The sequence below is a fragment of the Apostichopus japonicus genome, chromosome 13 (assembly GCF_037975245.1).
Source record: "Apostichopus japonicus isolate 1M-3 chromosome 13, ASM3797524v1, whole genome shotgun sequence".
NCBI lineage: Eukaryota > Metazoa > Echinodermata > Holothuroidea > Aspidochirotida > Stichopodidae > Apostichopus > Apostichopus japonicus.
The window spans coordinates 9387179-9409357 of NC_092573.1; the positions used below are offsets into that span (position 1 = coordinate 9387179).

At 37.6% G+C, this 22179-nt stretch overlaps 2 protein-coding genes across 2 annotated transcripts in view; both read left to right on the top strand.

Annotated features, from left to right (window-relative positions):
* The window catches only part of LOC139979083 (uncharacterized), a 60744-nt gene that overhangs the window by 6623 nt on the left and 31942 nt on the right, over positions 1-22179 (top strand). The gene's annotated exons all lie outside the window — the stretch shown is intronic.
* On the top strand, positions 11302-19247 carry LOC139979081 (receptor-type tyrosine-protein phosphatase delta-like). The gene is made up of 6 exons (XM_071989744.1): positions 11302-11457; positions 14854-15144; positions 15493-15798; positions 16539-16844; positions 17485-17814; positions 18721-19247. Exons 1-6 carry the CDS (start codon positions 11373-11375, stop codon positions 19044-19046), a joined length of 1644 nt encoding a protein of 547 aa, XP_071845845.1. The 5' UTR covers positions 11302-11372; the 3' UTR covers positions 19047-19247.

A 22179-nucleotide genomic window follows, 5' to 3' on the forward strand; every position in this document is an offset into this window, starting at 1 on the left:
TGAGAGAGTTGTTATACCATAGCATATATATGAGCATATTTGAAATACAAAAAGGAAAGGAACTGCTTGAAGTTTCATTGCACTTTTATTCTTTCCATCATTATTCCAGCCCCTACCGGAACAATATCTGGGATTGATGTCAGAGCCAACAGAATGGGAGGAAAGTTAAAGGTCCGTTGGAACAAGCTATTGTGTGGTCAACGAAACGGTGAAATCAAATCCTATCATATTAAAATGACACGTGGTGATGGTAGCCCTGCAGTCAACAAGACTGAAAAGAGAATGACGATGTTTGACCGCTTCAGAATGGGTGATTCGTTTGAGGTCCAAGTGAGAGCCGTAACCTCAGCCGGGGTAGGGCCGTATAGCCGGACCTATAGCGGAACATTTAGAGTAAAGACTGACAACTAAGTTTGGCTCTTATACATACTAACAACATGTGACATCACCTAATTTTGAACCACCGGTAGCCATGAAAATTACAAAATAAAGCTTAAATCTAGACGCTAGTAGTATAAAATGATTAGTTCATCAGAAGATATAATTGATTTCGGAAAATTAAAAAGGAAAGAAGGAAAGAAGGAAATTCAAAATGGTTGTACAAGTTTGCGGTTACTGTTCACGTAAGAGCAGAGACAAGCCAGTTGGAACTCATTCACAATCATCATAGAATGCAAATTTCAATCGCGCCTTTCATTTAAAACAGACCATTGAATCGAATTCTTCAATTTTCCGCATTTAGATTTAATATGATATGTCTTCTTTTTCTGTATTTATTAATGAGAGTTCCATTTACATGCACAAACAGGAGACGTTGATCGGAACTATTGCATAAAAGACAAAAAAGAACAACATAAAACAACGTTTTCTGTGTTTTAATAAATACCTATCATCCTTACGTGTAATGTACTGTAAATGTGTTTATACGTTTCTCACAACGTCCTGAATATAAAATTGCTGCCCACCGTAATCCATTGTACCGCTGCAGTAAGAGTACTAGGCTAATTGGTTCGGAGCCGGGTAATGGGGGTGGGGGAAGTAAAGGGCGGTAACAAAGGACAAAGAGCAATATACTAACGTTAGTATGATGATGTTTTCGCGCCACGCATCTGTTCGCTTCACCGGGAACGTGTTACGAAAACCTCGTAAATGGTGAAATGTCCGGTCTTTTGTGGCTGATACTATCATAGGTTTTCATAGGAATTAAGCCCACATTAATCAGCAAAACACACATCAAAAAGGAGTTGTTTTATTTTTTGGTAGTTATTTTGTTGTTTTCATTTTCAGTCCCTCAAATTGATCTTAAAGCGCAAACGTGATAGGCTAAAACTGTTACTTATTCTAATCGAGATAGAATTTCCTGATATCGATAGAATATCTACTTTGTGTGAGCTTCTTGCATAGATGTCAAAACTAATGAGCGAAAACATCGAATCATGATGGACTGGATATAAGGGTGCTTCTAAAGAAAGAAACAACCAAGACAGAGTTATAAGCCCACACTGACACACAGTCAAAATTTAACATTTAGGCTGTGAATTAAGAGTGTGATGATGAAGGTGTTACTTCAAGTGAAGTATCACGAGTCCCTTCAAATAGAATATATACTACAATAGGAATCATAAATAAATGTAATTTGGCTTACACGACCATATTTGCTTAACTTCCTTAAAGTCTTGAAAGGCAAGTAGCGTAACACATGTCCGAAATGAAGTCTAGCGAAAGGCGCTATTCACAAACAATAGAGTTGATATCAATCACTTCGGAATTTATTTATTTATTTTTATTTATTTATTTCTATTTGTTTGCCACAAAAGTACAAAGTGGATGAAGTCTTCCACTTTTGACCTCTGGAAATTCGGTTGAGCTATGTACTGTTTTTACTGATTCGGATCCCATGAACACCTTCTATATGATGTTTGTATCCGTGGGCCTATGTGTTGGAAGGGGGAAACGGTGCCTTTTACACACAACGCTTCTAAGTCTCATACAAACTCATGCTTACCCAGTGGCGTAACCAGCGGAGGAGATTGCTGCACGGGCGGGAGCCCCCAGTAGAATTGACATGACGCCCGCTCCCCCCTCAACCTAATGACATTAGTTGGCAAAATATATTGGACGGAAATTAAAAAATGCATTGCAAGGCTTAGTTGAACCAGTTTGCGTCTCAAGTGAACTATTATCTAATAGTTTGCCTTCTGTCATCGCTACGAAGTGCCATGCCCATCTCCTTGCCACACACGTACAACCACGAGATAACATGTTAAGTTATATCGACCGTCCGAAATTAATCCGATATTATTACTTGGGAGCTGCAGCATGCTCTTATTACGTAAATTTTACATCTCACCTCTGTACTCGCACTAGAAAATGCCTTAAACCGAAATATTGGAAAATTCATATTAAACTTCTATGTTTGTAGCTTTGCAAAATCCAGTTAAATATCTCAGTTCGTAGCTCACCTGAATCGTGACAAAACAGTGTAAACAAATTTCAATCCTTTCTTCAGTACAATCCTCCTAATCACCTTGATCATATGAGGTTAAAATGTCTGATTTCTGTAGAGACTCCTGTATAGACTATGGGGCATGTACTGTCCAAAAGCTTTGAAATCTCCTTTTGTGACCCACCTAACGGGAGACCTGAATCATCACATGATGTAGTCTAGGTGTGTTTATGATAGAATCTGAACGAACCCACGTTGTTGTACAAGTGTTGCCCATAGACGAGAACGGAACCCGTAATTTACGATGATTAGCAAACGACTTGAGGGGGCAACCTATAGTTGATGTGTGCACTGCCTATAGTGCCTATACACTTAACACAGTGTTATACTCTGTGATGTAGTCGATAAACTACATATACGACGCACGAAAGTGAGCAGTGATATGTGAAAGTGGACCGCAATGATAGGGTAAGGTTTATTGGAAGGTCCATGTAATATACCGGGTCTTGGCCTTTGTAGTAATAATATAGGCAAAAACAACCTAATATCATAATGTTGATGTTGTTAAATTACTTTCTTCACACTTTCGTCTAGTCTTTGTTCCGTAAACAAAGAAATAAAATGAATACTCGATCTTTCTTAATGCATTTGTCACCAGAATCTGGAGTATCAAACTCCTTTAATTAAAGAGGGAGGGGCCTTTCACCTCTATGTCTCGATCCCCATACCTTACAAAACTCATGCTCTTGCTCTTGGAAACAGCCAAAGAAACAGCCGGGAAAGCCTCAAATCCCATGTGAAATTTTAGAATCCCATAGGAAATCATCGCACTTTGCATAAGGAACTGCAGGTTTCCACATAACTCCTTTTGCGAAATGCAAACTTCCCAGAGATACCTGAAAAATCCTTTGGGAAAATGTAATTCCCCCGTGGGATTTACAAAAATTCCCATAGGAAACAGTGATTTCCACATGGAGAATTATAGTTGTCTCCGAGGGATATGTTAAATTCCTACAAACAAGTTCCTTTCCCATAAATTCCCCACTGCGAATAAAGACAGTTTATGGAGTTTCCGAAAACCCTGTAGGAAATGACAAGCCAACATGGGGAATGATAGTCAACCCCGAAGGAAATGTTATTTACCCACAAACTAGCTCAGTTTCCCATAAATCCATAAAGGGAGTCAACACAGTTTACAGAAAATTCCCATGAGGAAACTTAATCCTGTGTAGAATATGCTGCTCTCTTATATGAAACCCCACGAATTCAGTTGTAGTGCCAAGCTACCATCACTTTATAGTACAAACACTAAAACAATCTAAAAAAAACACGGACCACTGTGCGCACTTTATGGCAACAAGAAAACATTGTGAACCTATGCCCAGGGCCGGAAGGGGAAGGAGAAGGGGGGTGGGTGAGATGAAAAACTATTCATATAATGGTATTGGATATATCAATTTATTCGAAACTGATATCAGTTTACAGAGAATATCAACGTAAGACTGACTGGAAAGCTTTTTGATATGATCACGTTTCAACCAGTCAATCCCTACGAGAGACCTAAATAAATACATTTATTAAATAAACTTCTAAATAGCATACATATTGATTTTACTCTTGGTATTTCATAATAAGAGACTCAATCAAACATCTAAAAAGACTGAAAACCCGTATACCCGTAGTATTGTAACAAAATCCTTTATCCGCAGGGGCGTATCCAGGATTTTCCAATAGGGGGGGGGGCGCCGGGCATGAATGATCGCCGTCCTGGGGGATGGGTCTAAGGGGAGGGGTGTACAATTTTTGCTTTCAAAGAAGGGCTGAAATGCAAAATGGTGTCATATGCATGGGCGGCGATCCGTACTTCCGAGTGGGGGGGGGGATATGACCTTGTTGACTATCTAAGCGTAGCGCCACCATGAGTTGGCGCGAAGCGTACAAGAAAATTTTGGGATTAACAAACCCTCTAGATGGCCGGAAACGGCACTTCCCGAGGTTTCCAAGCGGCATATACCCAACTTTAAAATAGGGATGTCATGTCCGAATTATCTCATAATCGGGATCCAAAATACTTTTTTTTTAATTTCGGGTGTTATTTTGGGAAAATTGCCCCTGTCAATCTTGTTTCAGGCGCAACGTTAGAATGTTCGAGAGCTCTGTTATATTATTCGATGAAGAAAATGGCCTCATGCAGGCTATTATAGGCCTATACACATGCAATACACAATTACACATAGTTACATTCCTAGGTACCGATTGCTAGGGCATCCAGGTGAAACGTGTATTAAGCATTACCCTGGTAACATGAGATTCTCAGCTGTTCGAGGGAACATGTACGTGTGTAGGCCTACTATAGGGCCTATATGAATACTATGAGGGTGCATATATGTACTATATCAATACCGTGGGCGCAATAATACATTTTGTTGTTATAGGGCCAATGAAGCCTACAGTCAACTATTTTTGCTTTATAAAGACGCTTTATTTGAAAAGATCGCACTGCGTTTATGGTAGGCGAGAAATGAAGCTAAAAAAGAGCCGTACATTAACGAAGATGCATAAATGTAGGCATGAAAATATTCTTATCCCTGGCATTTGGTGGGGGGGGGGATATGGTGCATTACATCCCCTCCACCCATTTTCATGGGGGGATATATCCCCCCATCCACCCAGGATCGCCACCCATGGCCATATGTGATCCATTTTTCGACCTTAATAATAAGCAACATTTCCAGTAAATATGGACACAAAATGCACAATTTAGTATGGCTGGCATGTCATTTAGTGTTTATAGTGATAATACAAACACAATTACCATCTATGTTTCTAAAACTATTATGCCGCCGATCTTCGCCAGAACCTTTTTTTGGCAAACAAAAGATAAAGCATACGGGAGCGGGGGGGGGGGGGGGGGTTGAGCGATCACCGACATCTCACATAAAGGTCGTCATCAATTTTTTTTTTTTTTTGCTAAACTTTTTTTTTTTTGGTGACGGCCAATAGGGGGGGCGCGCGCCTGTTGCGCCCCCCTGGATACGCCCCTGTATCCGTGTATTTACGTTTGTTAACAAAACTAATAAAGCGTTGGAGTTATAATAACTTAAGTAACAAATAGTGTAGAAAGATCATGATGTCGTCGACAAATTAAATCTTGAATAGAGTGATAACATATTTGCTTGTTTGTTATGATTCAAAATTTAAAATAAATAAGGAAATATATACCTTCCATGTAGTTAGTGAGTTACTGTAACTTGACTGTAGTCCTCTATCAAAAACACTTAAACATAAGTTTATTTGTTATGATTCACCATGATATATTGCATTGATGACACACCCACAGCAAATAATTCTGAGTTGAAGGTTCACCAACAATTTAAGGAAGGTTACAATACTAAATTCCTGTAAGATGTTGTACACCCGACGGTGGCACAGATTGGGTAGGACAGAGTATTCTGAACAACGGTGCACTCCACCTCATTTACATATCAGAATCAAGGCTGATGCAATTTTCTGATTAACTATATTAATGTAAGGCCTTTAAATTAACTAATCTAAATTTTGACAAGAAAAAGAACTGCCGTTGAACTTATTCATTTCAATTATTGTTCTAAAGACTTGTATCGACTTTAAACCACGATCCAAGCATAATAATATGTAATACGGAACGCCAGTTGTGCAAGCCTTGTCTCTTCAAATTCATCCCAGGGATACCTGCTTTATGAAAAACAAGGAATATAAGAACGATTAGACATACTATCAGCGCAATGACGATAGGCTCATTTTTTCCCCGTTCCAGTTTTCCTATCCTTCTTTTCAACAGAATGTATATTAACAGCCCATAATTTACGGAGGACGACTGGCCGTGATTGATGAGACAGCTATGGTTAAAGGCAGTTATTCGGCTTTCGCTCACAAACGAGCCTTCGTCTTCCAAGTCGACATCTTTCTTTATAGGAGGAAACTATCATTCCAAGATTGGACACTGCGACATCGACTCTAGCTTACCTTGCTATCAGAGTAAGGATATTCAGTAGCCTATAAATACATTTAACTTCATTTCAACTCTTTAAATGAAGTCGTCTTTGTCTAAAACAATAATTAATAATGAAAATAATTAAAGTTCAAAATTGCCTACATACTAAAATAATATTAATTGATGTTCAAATTTCAGCCCGTAGTTTATTATCACTCTCAATGTTATCGCAAGCGCTGAGGCATTGCAGTGTCTCGTTTAACATTCTTTACTTTCTGTTGATGATCCAAGGATTCAAAGTCTCAACAAAGTAATAGTCTACTGACCCTTTAAATTAAGAAGCCATGTGTTATAGACGAACGCATATGAGGAGAAGCCCAACTGTAGGGTCAACTACATTACTGTTTGAAAGATATTTCATTTGTATTACCCCCTCCGCCTCCCTATGCAAAGACGATTAAACGCAAAATTAATTTGAGCATTCAAGTTTGTGAATATAGTTAAGGACCACTAACGTTAATTAATCATTGCTGTTTTGAAATTTATAATTAACTCCCCACAAAATTGATCTCATTTTCGGAATAAATTTCATAAATTTAACAAGTTCTCTAAAAAGCCATGATTGAACAATGATTTTGCGAATACTCTTTAAGTTTTTTCTCTGTCAGCTCCCCCTACATATGCCGAACCTGAAAACAGATAGAACCAACGAGCATCACCGTGACGTGGCCAGCTTGGGACGAGACAGTCGACCATGGTCACGGTCCCATTGTTGAGTAAATGATACAAATACGAGGACCAGGGGAGGGATAATTCACCAAAATACCGAAAGGGAGACAACTCTCTTATCAACTCACTGATCTGAACGAGAATACTGAGTATGAATTCCGAATTAGTATTATCAGAGTACATTAACTTCAGAGACGGACACAAACGCGCACATCAGCGGGGAGTATGCATTTATTATTCGTAATTATACATAAATATAGATAACTGATACAGACTGTACGTTTAATTAAAAGTTCATTGATATAACTTATTTTAGGGGTGATTTAGACATAATTTTAGTATCCATATGTAATAGTACAATATAAAAGAACAGTTTGAGTGCTAGTTTATTTCTCTAAGGCTGTTCTGGTCGTCACGACATTCAGCTTTAACTTGTGTTATTTCTCTGAAAAGCATTTTAAGGTTAAGCTACTGTTTAAATGATTATGAGAGTTTCATTTAAATTTCGAGATGCCAACTTGAATTTGAAAATGTTACAAAATGTCGTTTGTTAAAACGACACACTTGTACAAACGGGTAGTACACATATATTCCATGTTGTAAGCGATGGCGCTTCTGCATATGTAACTCATAGTGTTATCAAACATTGTTTGCGATGCAATTAGTAGCGGTAAATATTACTATCAAGGAGATCACGCGGAACAACTTTACTTATACTTTAACTTCAATTCTGCACTGTGTAACATTTAAACCATTAACAAGAGTTAACGAAATTTGCAAGAATTAAGCAGAGTAAGCGTAAACCATCCTACATTCTTATATATTATCCCAAATGCAGCATGAACTTTTCGGAAGCCAAAAAGTACCACGGTCCTGAACAGGCTAAATAAACCTGGCATAGACTAATGAAGGTCTTATACTTGTTAAAGGGTTTGGTTGTGTCAACAATGCACATGCCCCAGGCTTGGGTACAGGGATATTATTCCTCTCATTTAGTAGCCTTAGGACACTAAATGGTTTGTACTGATTTAAATACAAACACATGGGTTTTCTTTTTGGATGTTTCCTCACGCAAATATTGTCATAGCTAGGTCTATTGTCCAGAGCAAAAGAAATCAACTGCCTCATTACGGTGTCTTGTTTGAAAGTTGGCGGCCGTATCATTGATAACAGTATGGATAAATCCGCATCATTCATCCTGCAAAAATTATGCAATTGGTTGCCAATTTCTCTATCAAGTTTGCAAAGGCTCCTTAAGTCTCTCTCTGAATAGGCAAAGCCCTTGTCCATGTGGCCATCTTCTTTTTGAGCCGTCGCCTTCGCCTTTTCTTCAGGAGAAACACGAAATAGGGGCGACGATGCTTAAGCCTCCAATGTCACACATATTTATCGTGTACGTCTGTCGTGTCGTGTACCTGTAAATGACAAGTTGTTCAGATGGAACAACTTCCTAACTGTGTGTGATAAATGGTGCGCGATTCAAGACAACTCATGAACACGCTATGCTTCCGGAACATTCCGAGACATTGGAGAACAGTATAGAGTGGTAATAACGTGTGGTATATATAATAGAGTGGTAAAAATAGAGTGTAATAATAGAGTGGTAAAATGCGACCATTATTGAAGATACGTAGTAGTCTACAGACTTGTTTAAGATTAACAGTGCTTTAATGTTAATTAACTTCATGAAATATAAAGTGAACCGACTAAATGTTCAGTGAATCACATTAAATTAAATTCACTGGAAAAAACAAACCCGTGAACAATGTAGGTAATCAATTAACATAAGTTCTACGGAGAATCGGTATAGCGTATGATGGTATTTCGCTGGGATTATCCCACGTGCGCGGAGAGCCATGGTGAGTATGGCGGGCCATCAGTCTCAAATCATGGGAGATCGACTTATACCGATTTAAATCGACATATACCAGTTTCCTTCGACTTATACTAGTTTCCAGCAGCTGAAATTGACTTCTACCGATTTAAATCGACATATACCAGTTTCATTCTACATATCATCGATTTATTTTACTTATCATCGATTTAAATCGATGATAAGTAAAATAAATCAATGATATATCGAAGTAAACTGGTATAAGTCGATTTAAATCGATGATATGTAGAATGAAACTGGTATATGTCAATTTAAATCGACATATACCAGTTTCATTCTACATATCATCGATTTATTTTACTTATCATCGATTTAAATCGATGATAAGTAAAATAAATCGATGATATGTCGAAGTAAACTGGTATATGTCGATTTAAATCGATGATATGTAGAATGAAACTGGTATATGTCAATTTAAATCGACATATACCAGTTTCATTCTACATATCATCGATTTATTTTACTTATCATCGACGAGAATCACCCATTGTTTCCTAATCTCAACAGTGCAATAATATCTCGCAGTGGGCGGATGAGGCTTCCGAGTGCAATAACAAATCGACACAAATCTTCCTTTATCCCTCAGTGCATTAAGCTCTTTAATTTCCGTTTCAATCGTTAGTTGCCTCCTTTTTCTTCCCGTTCTTGCCATCCATACGGGTGTTCATTTGTTATATTATCACGCCTTTATACTTTTATACTTTAATTCTCTGATACTCTTATGTTTGCCATTCTTATGTCTTTTTACTCTTTATCATCTTGTATTTGTCTTATTTGTACATATCTATTCGGGTGTTACATTTGTTTTATCATCACGCCTTTATACTTCTATACTTTAATTCTCTGATACTCTCATGTTTGTCATTCTTATATCTTTTTACTCTTTATCATCTTGTATTTGTCTTATATGTACATATGCGAGCTTGTATTTTCCCTTTTGGGATGAAATAAAGTTTTACTTACTTACTTACTTACTTACTTATTTAAATCGATGATATGTAAAATAAATCGATGATATGTCCATTTAAATCGACATCTACCAGTTTAAATCCATGATATGTCGAATTAAATCGGTAGAAGTCAATTTCCGTGGACTTATACCAGTTTCTAGCGTCTCAAATTGACATATACCTATTTAAATCGACATATCATCGATTTAGCTCATGATATGTAGAATGAAACTAGCTCATGATATGTAGAATGAAACTAGCTCATGATATGTAGAATGAAACTGGTACATATCGATTTCAATCGGTAGAAGTCAATTTCAGCTGCTGGAAACTGGTATAAGTCGAAGGATACTGGTGTATGTCGATTTAAATCGGTATAAGTCGATCTCCCATGATTTGAGACTGATGGCCCGCCATAGGTGAGATCATTCGATTTTGCTATGTGTTTCGAATGACTCATCAAACCAACGTCGTTACTGGGAGCACTACACAAAGGCGAAAGCATTTCAACCCCCTAACCAGAGGTGAGGGTTATTCGCTTGAGGTAAACGATGCTACATACAAAGGAACTAGACCAGCGACTATTATTGAAGATACGTATTGAGTATAAGTATTAAGAAGGATATTATTAGTAGTAGTCTATAGACTTGTTTTAGATTAATAGTCCTTTAATGTTAATTAACTTCATGGAATATTAAGGGAACCGAATAAATGTTCAATAAATCACAGTAAATTAAATTCACTGGAAAAAACAAACCCGCGAACAATGTAAGTAACTGATACGAATCAAATAAAACGAGGATTATGCTCTTAAACTAAACTTGTGTTTGAATTTGAATTTTGTCAATTTGTTTTGTCAACGAAGGCAAGTTTCCGCTGGTTCGTGGGAGAGACTTTTGTAAATATATTACTTGCATCCTGCCCCTGCGCGCCTCTTCATGTCCAGCCCCATCCTCGTTTCCCTCCTTTTATTATAAACAAGTATGTGATGAAAGAGTGAAGTAAAGAAAAATGCGATCTTGAATCTACAAACCCTTGCATTGTGTGCACGTTTGAAGGACGTTGGATTCTGTCCAAGAAGATGGAAAGGATTTTTCTTTTATAGGCAAATTTAAATCATGTCCGAAAATGTTCCGTCTTCTACCTTTCGATTTTGTTCCCTCTTTTTTTCTCACATTTTTCGTCTTTTTGTTTTGGATGAGTGAGTGTCTTGAGTCAATAAACATATAAACATCACGTACCACAGGAAGCGTGACTATTTTGCGATCCCATTTCAGCAGTCAGCACGGTCAAGTGAAGTATAAAGGCTTTTGCGTTTTTTGAGCCTCATTTACTTTTGTAAGAGCAATCCTTGACAGAGCAATCCAGACGTTCTTTGCAATGGAAGGACATTTTCTGATACAAGTTCTTCTTCTGTCGTCATTTTGTCTCCTGACAAATTGCTGTTTGCTTTCAAAGGGCGGAGGTAAGTTGTATATTATAAATCATATAATTAGTTATACCTTACGCATTTTTTTTTCTCTGAAAGGTAACTTGTTGTGTTTTAATGTGGTAAATCATATATATAGACAAGTTACTGTGCTTGAGAGTGCAGAATCAGTTCAGTCGTTTTCCCTTTCTTGCCGAAACTCAATCTTGGGGTGAATTTTTTAAAAGCAATAGTGTCATTGATACAGTTTGGTTTTCGCGCTTATTTTTTATGTTAGTAGACTCTCTTTATAATAGTAGCATTCAAACTTTAATAATCGAAACGTCCGATAAAATGATTTTCATTACCTTCCACTTCAGATATAATAAAGAAGTTGAACAGCTTGGAAAACTTCTAGATTGTCCGCATTGCTTATAGAGAAACAATGTTTTGTTTTCAATTTTAATGTTTTGAAGAAACAGACACTATCGTATTTCATTGAAAAGGTATTTTAGTTACATTCTTTTGTCAAATTTTGGAAGTGAAAACAGGTTGACACGGAAAAGAAATATGGAAAACACACAAACACACCCACAGATAAAAAACCTTCATTAGTTGCAAAAAGGAGCAGTATAACATAGCTAAAACAATATAACTATATGACGTCTAAAACTGAATAAACCAAATTGCGAGAACTTTTAAAAATCTCGTTGTTAAACAACAGCAAATACATCAACTTACTGATGATATAACCATATTTGGATAACTAAGTGGCGTCACTCACGCTCATGATTAATATCTTCTGTAATTTACGTATGCAGAAATAAATTTAGAAACAGGATGATTTGGAAACTCCAGAATAGTGAACATCTTCCAGCGGTGGAATTTGATTCGTACCTACGGTACTCCCACTCTATTTACGCGGATTCTCGAACTAACTTCACAATAGAGATAGTGGTCATTCTAAACCAATTAACGGTACTTCTAGCATTCCAAGAGTCAATCATCGCAACAAATATATAGAGCATATTTAGTTCTATTTTGTAATTATCAATTTGATCTGCGTCGGATTATTTTTAATCCGCTTCCGTCGTAACTTCAGATGAATTGTTTTGACTTTTCTGGGACGGCAAGCCGTTTCTGATGGTAAACCAAATGGTGCCGTGGTTTGTAGGTTTAGTTCCCATAAATTGTCTTTTTCTTTTCTAAATTTGTCGGTCCAAGAATCGATTTGGTTAATAGCAATTACACGAAAATTCGATTCGGAACGTGCGTGTAGTTTGGTTGCTCAGAAAGGCCCCAGTAGTATTCACAAGTAAAGTAATGATATGATATGACCTCAGGTCATCCTCTATTCACTTCGTCCATAGTATTTGTAATCAATTTTACTACGTAAGTGGAAGTAGGACGTAAGTAGAATTTAAACAAACCGTGCCGTTTAGCTCAAAAAGTTAGAAGTAAAGAAAATGTAAGTAACAAATTGTATAGGCTTTAGCCTGAAAAGCATTGAAAGGCCTAATAAAGGTGACATCAACGGGGGGAACGAAAAGTACTTTCGCTTTACGAAAACACAAAACAGACAGAATTATGTTCGTCTCCTCGTATTCTGACGTGCAATTCTACTTTGTTATTATATACGTTATATAATATGTCCAAAAAAAGACTTATATTTTTCGGGTGTATTCTGAAATACAAACTATACTTCGAAACAATGCTGTCGTAGTTTTTTAATTACATCCAGAGAGTTGAGAATACGTTGAGAAGGCTGCCATGGATTTCAGTTTTCTCGCAATATTACCAAGGTAGTTTTGGTAATTTTACAGTTGAAGGCATTCCCATCAAACGGACATTAATGTCAGCGGGCCACCAAGCAATCATTTGAGTCACTCTGGGCATCGCTTCGGCAAAGAGTTGAACCTTCCGACTTTCAGAAATATCTGTTGTAAAATCTACTCGGGAACGGTGTGAATTTACGTTTGAATCATATCAATATACTCCAGATTGCCAGATTGCCTATACTAACGTTAGTATTTGATAACGATATCATTAGGAACACTATTTGGAAGCTAGAGCCACGTCCGAGGCTCTTTGCCAACAGAATATAGATGTTAATAAATAAACTATGGATTTATTGCATACATTTCATTACATTTTGCTTCCAAAACCAAGTACGTGTAGACTAACGTACATCCATAGCCGTAACGTTATACCTATGTATGCAACAGCATAGGCCTATACAGCCTACCGTAAGACACTGGTAAAGAGAAACCTGTTTTGCAGCTTAAAACTTCCAAATCCAAATTAAAATGATCGGTGCCGCATTGCTGACAATTTGCAACAACCAAAATGCGGAACACGATCTTTTTAGACTATACGTCGATTTGATGTTGTTCAATTTTCAGATAGTGGTGTTTGTATTACTCGCTGATACTAGATATATGTGTATTTCAGAACAATTTATATACGCTTGTCTCTTTTAGTTTTATATAGCGTACCCTCATCACAAGATGGGTATATTTCCGCAGAAAAATAAACAAACTTCTCCTTAATTAGTATTTCTACATAAAGCATACCCTCACCACAAAATGTAGATGTGTGAGAAAAGACGCAGCCGATCACAGCTTAAACGACTGCGGATGTAGGCCTAAAACTGTAACTATTACTAGTTATGACTTTAAATTTAGCGACATTGTTTCAGTTTCATTTCACATATTGTCTAAACAGATATTAGCATATATTAACAATATATTAGCACTATTGTTTTCCTTGTGTAATTATAATAAAAGATGATCTTAAAAAATAGTCCTGACTTTGGTAAGAATACTTTCAAGGTTAGTCCTGCACCTATTTTCTCCAAAAATTTACCCTTTTCTGCTTTTGGTTTCTTTCTCCGTTGTCAGTGTTGAACTTTTTTCTTCAGTTAAATAGTTGTTAATACAATTTTCTTTACACTGGTAATTTCAAAGACAGTTTAAACATGACTGTTATATTATAAATATTCGGGGAGAAAATAATCGTACTGGCATTAGAGGATATCGTAACGCAACTTGAGATATATAACATTTAGATAATCACAAGTTGATTTGCAATCATTGAACGTTATATAATTCCTCGTCTATGAAACGGGTGTGGGGAGAGAAATTAAAATTTCCGTCTATATAGGGTTCAAGATCCCAATTTGAATACCTTCTGCGAGGCTGTAAGGTGTTCACTGTAGTGTTTTCCGACGTCATATATAGAAGCGCACATATGACATACTAACTGTGAGACTGCCCATTAAAACCTCTTTCCAACGACAAAAATAACTGCCTATTAAAACCTTTTTCAAACGACAAAAATAACTGGAATTATAGCCCACTTTAAGTATAGTGTTCAGTGGTTCATAGACGACGTGATAAACAATGATCAGATTATCATCATAAATGTATTTTAACCTTTTCATCTCTTTGATAGCATGCGGATTGCAGAATTCATTTTACGGAGGGCGACTATCCTTTGTTGATGAAGGAGACCTCCGTCAGGGCAGTCCTCCTCCTTGGGCTAATCAAAGAGTCTTCGTCTTCCAAATGCCGTCATGGTTCTTCAAAGGAGGCAACTATCGCTCCAAGTTTGGGCACCGTGGCATCGGTCGTATCTGGATACCAGAGGAAGCACCATGTGGTGGAGAAATATCGAAACACGTTTTTCCATCGGAGATAACCGAACAAGCATTCTCTCTTGACTCTAGCTTACCTTGTTATCAAAGTAAGGAAAGTTTCGCATCAACATTTAACCTTCAAGTTCATAAGACCCCTCCCTCTCTTCAAGACTGTACGCACAAGTGCTTAAGAGCTAACGAGTACAAAAAATATAACAGTGATAGGTTTTATGTTTGATTCTAATGTAATGTGTTATTAGTAGGTTACAATTGAAGACAAAGTTTACGGCCGGGACAAGGCAAGCAGTGGGTTTCAACCTAGCGGTGCCCGCTAACTTGTACATTGTCTTTTGACGCAATAACCCTTCAAATATCTTGCATCAATGAAATACTATCAGGTAAAAAACAAAATTATAATAAGCGAAACAAGACTGAAACGATCACGTTCTTTTCAGCGCCTCCGTCTTATGACCAGTCGGAGCCACTCGAGTTTTCTGACGTCACGTCCACAGGTGTAACCGTGACGTGGCCAGCTTGGAACGAAACGGTCGACCATGGTCACGGTCCCATTGTTGAATATAGGATACAAATAAAAGGACCAGGAGAAGAAGAATTCACCGAAATACCAAAAGGAAGACAACTCTTTCATCAGTTCACCGGTTTGAGAGAAAGAGTTGATTACAAATTTCGGATCAGTGTCTTCAGAGACCATCCATTTGGAGAAGGAACACCAAGTAACGAACAAACATGCAGGACGTCAGGTATGGACATAGACTTTTCATGAAATTCTGTCGGCGACTAGTAGATATTTGTGAGATAGGACATAGTTCTTTCATATATAACTAAGTTGCTAGAAAATTAAATGTGTTCGTACAGTTACAAAGCTCGAATGATAACTTTTGCGCAAAATATTAATTTGAATACTTTGTATAAATTGTTAAAGTATATCACTACTATCAGCCCACTTTGTCTTGCTATACCACTTCAATATCAGATATTTCTTTGAGCAATGCCCCTTTAAACATCTGAGACTCATCGCACAGACTCTGTGGTCAGTTCCTCAGATTCAACACAGAAGATAACCTCAATCGGAAAGACATTTATCGCCTTAGATTAAATGCTTGTAATGTTTCATAAATTTGTCAACACGAGATGTTGAATGCCATTCAATGATTCTCTGTTGTTTATATGAAAGAGGGAATAGAGCATGATTTGATTTAGTAATTGGAATATCAAATAATGACTTAACATTTCAGCGTTCACGGGGAGAAACCATCAATTTAACCTTCAGGAGCATTTGAGACATTCCGCATCTATTAGATTAAAGCTAATTTTCTTGAAAACCTGAATAAAGAGCACTATTGTTGCAGTATTTTCTTACTTCTCGGTTCTCTTTCCCATATCCTGACTGAAATTCTGAATTAAGTCACGAATTGACTACCACAAGAAGAACTTTTCATTTTTTTTTCTTCATCTCGATTACTCCTCTTCCACTCATAAGGGCCACCGTCATTTGCGAACCCCGAACCGTTGGAATTTCGAGATTTAACGTCGTCTAGTGTGAGAGTCTCGTGGCCAGAGTGGGACCCCAGAGTCGATTCAGGGACTGGTCCAGTGACCCGCTACAAAATCTTCTACCGACAAGAAGGTGAAAGACGATGGACAACCGAAGAGACAAGCGGATTATTCGTTTTGTTAACTGAACTAACTGACGGTACGGCATACGAGGTAGCAATCAGTCTTGAAGACATGAATGGAGATAACACAAATGCAAGTGTTGCACAAATAGTCACTACTGCTTGTGAAGGTAACGTGTGTTGGTTTTTTGTGATTTCGTGAAACACAGGACATCTTTATTTTACTGTTGTAGAATGTATCATGTAAACAGAAGACGAGAGGTCAGTTGGAGAGATGGAACGGAGGATATAATTTAAGTTTGAGAAATTTACAAGGTCAATCCTTTCAGAATTTGTTGATTGACCTGGATCTGAACAATCCTTTCGATATATCGGTCAGTCACATCTGAAATTCATCATTGAAATTAGTCTTCTTTGTCAATGTATCTTTGCTTTATTTTCTTGACAGTACTATTTGAAACCATAATGTAATCTGACTCACAAGCAGGTCCGTAGCCAGACTCCTTCCCCCCACTCACGTACATACTACTACCCCTATCACCACAACAAAAACTACACAATTTATACAGATTGAACAATATTGCGCCATCCGTTATACTGTCGTTGACCCTGCTAAAAATGTTGATTCCCCACCCCCCTCCTCTTTCTTTCTCTCTCCTAAAGTTCCGACTGCAGGTCTGTTCACGAGACTAAAACAAAGTAGCAAAATGACAAAGATATTAAACAAAGTTGTAACCGCAGAAATTTGATGATAAACAGAAGCTTGTAAAACGTTTAATCTAATGTTTGTGTCAATAATACTTTCGTCAGATTTGGTTATCACTGACCTCAGTTATACATCATCATCAAGACGTGTGGGTTATGCAAGAGCTGTCGTGATGTGGTCGGTGGAGGGAGACACGGACTCGTGCAGGGTTCTAAGTCAAAATCTGTCTTTCCGACTATTGGATGTCCTTGAATGCGGCGGAGTGCCACCGACAGTGGATGCTACACCGAGGGTAGTTGATGTGAAGGATGTTGAAGCAAGGACGAGAACAGTAATTCATTTGACGGCGAACTCTCTGTACAACCTTACTTTGAGCCTGAACACACAAACGGGGACGTATCAAAGGTCCATGTCGATACAAACTGTTACAACGAGTAAGTCTAGTAGATATCGTTCAGTGGCGTGCTCAAGCACAGGGGAGCATGGCTCCCCCCTCCGCAGATCGTCATTCGTGGGGTAGATATTCAGTCGGGGGGGGGGATATTTGCATTCAGCCGGGGAAGCAAAACCTTGAGTTAGGTTTATTACATACTTTAAGTTTTTTTTACTAGGCAGGGACATCCACTTACATAATTATAACATTTTTTTTTACTTTGGCAATAAAGATATTATGAAGCAAATAATATTAATGATCAAAACTAAGAATGAATGTCCAAATCTGCTAGAACCTCACTTATGGGCGAAAATGATTGATCCAACAGGCGTCGTAGGGGCCTTGAAACGCATGTGGCGCCTCGGAAGAAACTAGCATCTTTCGAAAAATCGATATATGCGACATATTAACCTGTCGTGGAGCTGCCGGGCTTGAGATCTAGCGGTACATCAGTTCCGAACCGGTGAACCGGTGGGCCAGTACGCCCGGCCTCCCTAATACTGAAGCTACAAGCGTCTGAGAATGTAGTAATGGCACCAAAAAGTAAAACTTATCTATAATAGTCATAAACGACGGTCTAGAAATTGAGGTTATCCCTGCAAAGATGTCGCACATTTAAGCAAGTATGTTACTTGCGATAAAATACAAAACATTTTAAAATTTGATAAAAGAGCTAGCTCAAAAGGTGTAAACAATTGTTGTTTGTGTTATATGTATCATGTACAATTAGCATATTACCGTTGTATGCAAATGATGAGCAGATTACTCATGGGACGGCACCTAAAGGTTAACGATTGTATCGCACAGATCGTTTCTTGAATGATTCAGGGAATTAACATTAAGAAGACGTATGCATTCCAAAATTGATCAGTGTAATAAATTGATTTTCCTTTATTTTGTTTTCAAGGGCCAACCGGTGAACCAACGAATCTCTTGCCGGAACAGAAGGGAAATGGCGATTTGGTTTTCCACTGGAATAAACCTGAGTGTTCTAAACGCAATGGCCCTATTAACAGTTACTATTATACGGTAGCCACGTTCATACCGAATGCAATGAATCCGCCTCCAGTTATCGCCGAGCACGTTGAGGACAACAAAATACGACTCAGAATTCGTGACGAAAGGTTATTGCAGAATCAACAATACGTTTTTACGGTCAGAGCAACGACTGGCACGGGCAGCAATGACTTGAGTTCCCCAACAACTGATATGCAATTTGTGTTTGAGTCTTAGTAACATGAAGCAAGGATCAACTACTCTTCTTCCTGCATGAATGTTACGTGGGTTATTTAAAATATTTATAAGGACGATAATCATGTCTACTAGGTATATTCGTCTTTTGTCTTTGTTTGTTACAAGACAATAAAACAAGTTGATTTTTTGTTCACCAATGAAATAAAGTTTGCTTATAAAGAAAATAAACGTAAAACATTGTTTATGGTTTTGGATTTTACGTTCTCTACACTCGGAAAACAATACTGGCTATGAACTTATGGAGTCCGCTCTCCAAAGGGCGATTTGGAATATTGGAACGGAATGCGCAACTTTCTTTAGCTTTCGAGTGACTCCTTAGCGATTTACGAGAAAACCCCCATCACAAACCCTCAGACAGAAGCCACAGACGTAGACAAAGCTACCCTGCGTAGCATACTTCACTTTCTTTCTGTTAGGCACTAAGGAACATAAGTGTTATTTAACAAAAGTGGTAGCCTTTGCAGGGAAAAGAAGCAAACGAAACGAAAACTACACTGAGAATAAGTAAACTGTAACGTTTCACCATTGCTACACTGAATTGAACAAAATGTTAGCAATCTTCGATCACCGTTAATCGGAATTGCTTCAAATGTGTGATTCTCAACGTGCTTTGCGATGAAAATGGTCAAGAAATGGTGAGAAAATTCTACAAATTCTAATATTAGAAAATGCTGTCAATAATCACCTTGGTCTCGTGCCGTTCTGTAATACTTGACAACCAAGCCTTTAATTCAATCTTCGTTTCGTTTAGTCACTAATAGTAGTACTTATATCTTTTCAATCGAATGCGATTGAGAGTTTTGTACTATACAATTATGAGATAAGCGAATGCACACTAGACAAGACTAGTGAAGAAGAAATAACAGGAGTATGATAAGTGGTTCAAACTTCATTCAAGCATTCAATTGGGGCTAATTGCTAATAGCAGATCACGTCACAAATTTACGCAAGATTTAATTGAAACTCCATCACCACATCTTTTATTACCTGTAAAATTAAAATGGTCATTCGTTAAAGGAAAAGATACGTTTGCCAAAACTTTACTTTAATTTTTTTACAGTTTTTACCCGGGGTAAATTTGAAGCAAACAATTGTAATGTCAGAGGAGCCTACTGAAATTCTGTTTTTTGTTTTGTTTGTAATTTACATCCTATTTCCTGCTTCAAAATTGGAATACACATCAATAGGTACACACCTTAGTCGTTAATATATAGTTAACCTACACAGTCCGTTTGGGCAACGTTGGAATTATTGCCAATCAAAGGTCAACACAATGCGGTGAAAAATAAAGAAAAATAAAAACTTTTAGCTCTCATATCCAACTATGATCATCACACCTGTTTGCTTCAATTATACTCATATGCACTATTTTTGACAATTTCAACTATCAATATTACGCTATGTTGGGCCAACAAATCGACACAAACGTAAACAAAACTTGTTTCGCGCATGATGTGTCCTTAATATCTCTGTCGTTTAATAACGAGTTATGTAAAATTTGCTCTCTAAAAGTCCGACAAAATCATTTCCAATCATATTATGAAAACGTTTGTATATTCAAATCGCTATCTGATCTGATCTGTTTGAATAAATACTCTTTGTTAGTTGTAAATGATCGCAACATACGAGTCAATCAGTGCCGTCACGAAATGGAAATGGTTTGCCAGCAGCTGCTGCTGTTTTCTTTAAAATTTGAAATGTTTCTATTTCGTTGAAACAATTCAGAAATAGACAAAACATTTTATTGATATTTTGCTGTATTACTGGGTAACTTCATAGTAAGAACATCCTGAAATGTGACACAGGGGAGGCATGATTAGACAAACGGGAAAGTAATAACAAGAGTTAATCATTCATTTTAACTGCATAATCCAGGGGCACACAATGAGAAAATTTCATAATAGGTGAAGACTGGATATACTTGCAATAAAGTACTACTTGATATTTTTCTTTAAAGCTACATACGGTTGTCAGCATGTTTTTGTCAGGGGATCTCATCATTTAATCCAGGTTGTACCGATGCTGTGGCCGAGTGGACAAAGGCGGTGACAGTTGGAGCAATGGGGCTTGGCAATCGGTAGGTTCTGGGTTCGATCCCCGACAGGATCATAGTAAGGTGGGCTTATCATCCAGGAGCAAATCGAAGGTTTTCCCATCTAAAATGACATTCTAATTAAAAAATATGCCAAATTTGAGTTACATTGTTCAATTGGAATGTACCCGATGTGAACGCTGTAATCCATAGGCTCTTGTGGGCTTCTCCCACAGTCGTGGTTGCTTAAGCGTCGTAAAACTAACGGCCTAATTATCATTATTATTAATTTAACTCACAGTAAGTGGTCAAAGATGGCATCATGGCCCATGTCTTACAAGTTCAGTCAGGAGACTTTGCATATAAAGCCGGAGCAGAATTATACAACTGATACATCGGGGTGTAAAACACGTTTGAAATCTCACACAAGACATCAATATAATTTATTACCACAATCTTTCCACTAAGAGCTATATAATTAAATATCTGAGTTACAGTATAATTATGCCTCAGAATACACATTTCTACGTCTACATTTTAACTTTTCTGGGGATAATCCCCGCCAACCTCCCCCCTCCCTTATGGATGTCGCCTTCAACGACCCAAGGGCTACAATCATGTATCTATAAAATCATTGATTCACCTCAGGCCCTTGAAATTTCAGCCCCTGCCAGAAATCAGCAATTCCATTTACCTTTGAAATACTTTGTACGACACTGTACAGAAATGATTAACATGTAGGTGTCCATTGGGCCAAATCCGCGATAGTTTTCAATCGGTCTTGCAATAAAAAAGAAAACATGAATCAGCTCATAAACTTTCACGTGGGCGTTTGGACCCTTCAGGCCTTATATTATATACCCTACCAGCACACCCTGCTCAATGTATAGGTAAAGTGATAGTCACAAGTTAGTTCTTTGCTTTTAGCGATGTTTCCAATCACTCTTCTACAATGCTCATCTAGAGCCACTACAATATGCACCAGCTAATAATGTTCAGAATCATTTCGCCATGTCATCTGACGTCTCTAATTTCTTCGCTGCTAAAAAACAAAACACACACATATATATATGTATATAT

Bases quoted from the DNA above. Each gene is read 5' to 3' on its own strand.
- LOC139979081 (XM_071989744.1), top strand. From the start codon at position 11,373: ATGGAAGGACATTTTCTGATACAAGTTCTTCTTCTGTCGTCATTTTGT. The intron at 15,145-15,492 runs GTAAGGAAAGTT...CGTTCTTTTCAG, and splicing joins TAGCTTACCTTGTTATCAAA to CGCCTCCGTCTTATGACCAG. The intron at 17,815-18,720 runs GTAAGTCTAGTA...TTTGTTTTCAAG, and splicing joins GATACAAACTGTTACAACGA to GGCCAACCGGTGAACCAACG.